The 3,502-nt window shown below is 48.0% G+C and overlaps 2 protein-coding genes across 2 annotated transcripts; both read left to right on the top strand.

The window, feature by feature from the left end:
* The first annotated feature begins 488 nt into the window (after positions 1 to 488).
* Positions 489 to 1,241, top strand: LOC145957290 (uncharacterized). The gene is made up of 2 exons (XM_083073516.1): positions 489 to 866; positions 972 to 1,241. Exons 1-2 carry the CDS (start codon positions 489 to 491, stop codon positions 1,239 to 1,241), a joined length of 648 nt encoding a protein of 215 aa, XP_082929642.1.
* A 765-nt stretch (positions 1,242 to 2,006) lies between these two features.
* Positions 2,007 to 2,393, top strand: LOC145957289 (uncharacterized). The gene has a single exon (XM_083073515.1). It carries the CDS (start codon positions 2,007 to 2,009, stop codon positions 2,391 to 2,393), a length of 387 nt encoding a protein of 128 aa, XP_082929641.1.
* The last annotated feature ends 1,109 nt before the right edge of the window (positions 2,394 to 3,502 follow it).

Here is a 3,502-nt window from a genome sequence, read left to right as displayed (position 1 = left end):
TCGGTTTCATGATTACCAGCAGAGGAATCGAGGCCAACCTTGAAAAGTGTAAAGCCATCATCCAAATGCAAAGTCCGCAAATGGTGAAAGAAGTCCAACGCCTGGCCGGACGGTTAGTCTCACTATCCCGTTTCATCCCCAAACTCGCGGAGAAGGCAGGGCCAATCTTCACTCTGCTAAAGAAGCCAAAGGACTTCCAGTGGACGGATCAGTGCGAAGAAGCTTTCCAAAGCTTCGAAACCTTCCTCACAACTCCACCAATCCTACAGAGGCCGGATCACAAAGCTGACCTCCTCCTCTACTTGGCTGTGGCAGAAAGTGCTATCAGCGCAGTAATAGTACAAGAGCACCAAAAAGTGCAGACTCCAATCTACTTCATCAGTCGAGTCCTCCAAGACGTTGAGAAGCGATACCAAATGATCGAGAAGCTAGAACTAGCGCTTGTCACCGCAGCTCGGTGACTCCGACCCTACTTCTAGAGTCACTAGATGGTAGTCAAAACTGACTACCCCATCAAGCAAATTCTGCGGAAGCTCGAGCTCACCGGACGAATGATTGCTTGGTCGGTAGAACTGTCTGAGTTCGGCATCCAGTACGAAAGTTGTGGACCTCTAAAAGCTCAATGCCTGGCCGACTTCGTAGCCGAGCTCACGCCCACTACCGCCGAGGAACCCCAGGTATGGACTTTACACGTTGACGGGTCCTCCAACTCTAAGGGTAGTGGTGCGGGTATCATATTGGAAGGGCCAAACCAAGTCACCGTGGAGCAGTCCCTCAAGTTTAGCTTCAAGGTGACCAACAACCCGGTGGAGTATGAGGCACTCCTTGCAGGACTACGGCTATCCCGCGACCTTGGAGCTCGAAAGGTGAGTTGCAACAGTGACTCAAAAATCATGGTGGAGTAGCTCAGCGGGGCGTACTAGGCAAAGGACACCCTTCTGCAACGGTACTTCCATGTCGCATCCCACCAGATCTCGTCCTTCGACGAGTTCACTATACAGCATGTGCCTCGAGAACAAAATACTCGAGCTGACCTCCTATCAAAGCTCGCTAGCACCAAAAGGCCTGGACAGTACCGAACTATCATCCAGGAAACCTTACACTCACCTAGCTTGGATGATAAAGTCATTAATGTCAGTGACAACGAGGACCTGGGGTGGATGACAAGCATCTGGAACTACCTGAAAGAAGGGACCTTGCCCGAAGATAAGGATGAAGCTCGGAAGATGAGGATGAGATAGGCTAAGTTAGTCATCATCGGGGATGAGTTATTCAAACGTGGCATTTCCACTCCACTGCTCAAGTGCCTAACTGCGTCTCAGGAAACCTACATTATTAAGGAAATTCATCAGGGGATATGCGACATGCATTCTGGAGCACGCTCAATGGCGACCAGAGTACTTCGAGCTGGGTACTACTGACCCACTCTGAAGTCGGATTGCCAAAGCCACATCCAAAAATGCAAAGAGTGCCAGCAATTCGGCAACACACACCGGCAACCACCCGAAGCTCTCCACCACATGATGTCGGCGTGGCCTTTCTCCCAGTGGGGAATGGACATCCTCGGACCATTCCCCCCTGCAAAAGGTCAACTAAAATTCCTCCTGGTGGCAATCGATTATTTCACCAAGTGGATTGAGGCATGCCCACTCGCCAAGATCACCACTGAGAACGTACAAAGATTCACCTTGAGGAACATTATTTGCAGATTCAGAATCCCTCACACCCTTGTTACTGACAACGGCCGACAGTTCATCGCATAGGGATTCGAGGACTTCCTCCGAGAGCTCGGTATCAAACATCTTCCGACCTCGGTAGAGCACCCCCAAACCAATGGCCAAGCCGAAGCAACCCACAAGGTCATCCTCCGGGAACTCAAGAAGCGGCTAGGAAGCGCCAAAGGATAGTGGCCAGACGAACTCCCCAGCATCCTCTGGGCATATCACTGCACCCCCCAGTCAACCACGCAAGAAATGCCTTACAGGCTGACTTACGGAGCTGACGCAATGATCCCAGTGGAAGTCGGAGAGACATCCCATCGACGTCAAGTTTTTGATAGCAAGCAGAACGCTCAAGAGTTGGCAGCTGACCTCGACGTGGTTGACGAGCTTAGAGACGAAGCTCAAATCCACGAAGAAGCATGCAAGCTCCGAGCTTCCCGAAGATACAACACCCGAGTACGACCTCGTTCTTTCCGAGTTGGTGACTTGGTGTGGCGATTGCTAGGCGAAGCCCGGAAAGACACTTCAGATGGGAAACTTGCTCCCACTTGGGGTGGCCCATTTCGAGTTACAGAAGATTTGGGAAATGGAGCGTACCGATTAGAAGAACTCGGCGAAAAACCTATACCGCGAACTTGGAATGCTATGCATCTCAAGTACTACTTCAGCTGAATTTTGTACAAATGAGTTGTGCACTCTTTTCCCGCCTTAGTTTTTTGTCCCAAAAAACAGAAAAATGGGTTTTGGCTGAGAAGGTCTTTAACGAGGCATACTGACATTATCAATAAAACAACTCATTCTATTCAACTCATGTTATTCTCGCATTATTTTATGTTTTGTGCTAAATCTGAGGTCGAGTCCGAACCTCGGTACAATTGAGGTCGAGTTCGAACCTTCATGAAATAATCGATTCACGAAAATCTGAGGTCGAGTCCGAACCTTGGTATGATTGAGGTCCAGTTCGAACCTTCACAAAAAATTACTTCCCAAAAATTTGAGGTCGAGTCCGAACCTCGGTATGATTGAGGTCGAGTTTGAACCTTCACGAAAAATTACTTCACGAAAATCTGAGGTCGAGTCCGAACCTCGGTATGATTGAGGTCGAGTTCGAACCTTCACGAAAAATTACTTCACGAAAATCTGAGGTCGAGTCCGAACCTCGGTATGATTGAGGTCGAGTTCGAACCTTCACGAAAAATTACTTCACAAAAATATGAGGTCGAGTTCGAACCTTCATGAAAAATTACTTCACAAAAATCTGAGGTCGAGTCCGAACCTCGGTATGATTGAGGTCGAGTTCGAACCTTCACGAAAAATTACTTCACAAAAATCTGAGGTCGAGTTCGAACCTCGGTATGATTGAGGCCGAGTTCGAACCTTCACGAAAAATTACTTCACGAAAATCTGAGGTCGAGTTCGAACCTCGGTATGATTGAGGTCGAGTTCGAACCTCGGCATGATCAACTCAAGGTAAAATATCACTGAATATAAAAGCATACAACAGACATCAAACGTGCGTCTCAAAACGCGCAAAATAGAAAAAATCAAGCCTAAACACAAAGGCAAAACGCAAACGCAAATAGGCAAAGAAAAATATACATATACAAGCAATGTTTTAGAGTTCCACACTTGAATTCAAAACAGAAGAATAAAGCAAGGAAGCTCAAACTAGGCCATTACAAAATTGGCCTACATAGAGGCATTCTCGCTAGAGCAGCCCTCCATGTCATCTTCCTGTACGAGCTTCCCGAAGCGGATGACCTTCTCCACATGCATGGCAG

This window comes from Cajanus cajan, chromosome 4 (assembly GCF_000230855.2).
Source record: "Cajanus cajan strain Asha chromosome 4, NIPB_CcT2T_4, whole genome shotgun sequence".
NCBI classification, from domain to species: Eukaryota; Viridiplantae; Streptophyta; class Magnoliopsida; order Fabales; family Fabaceae; genus Cajanus; species Cajanus cajan.
This window is presented reverse-complemented; position numbering and strand designations above follow the sequence as displayed.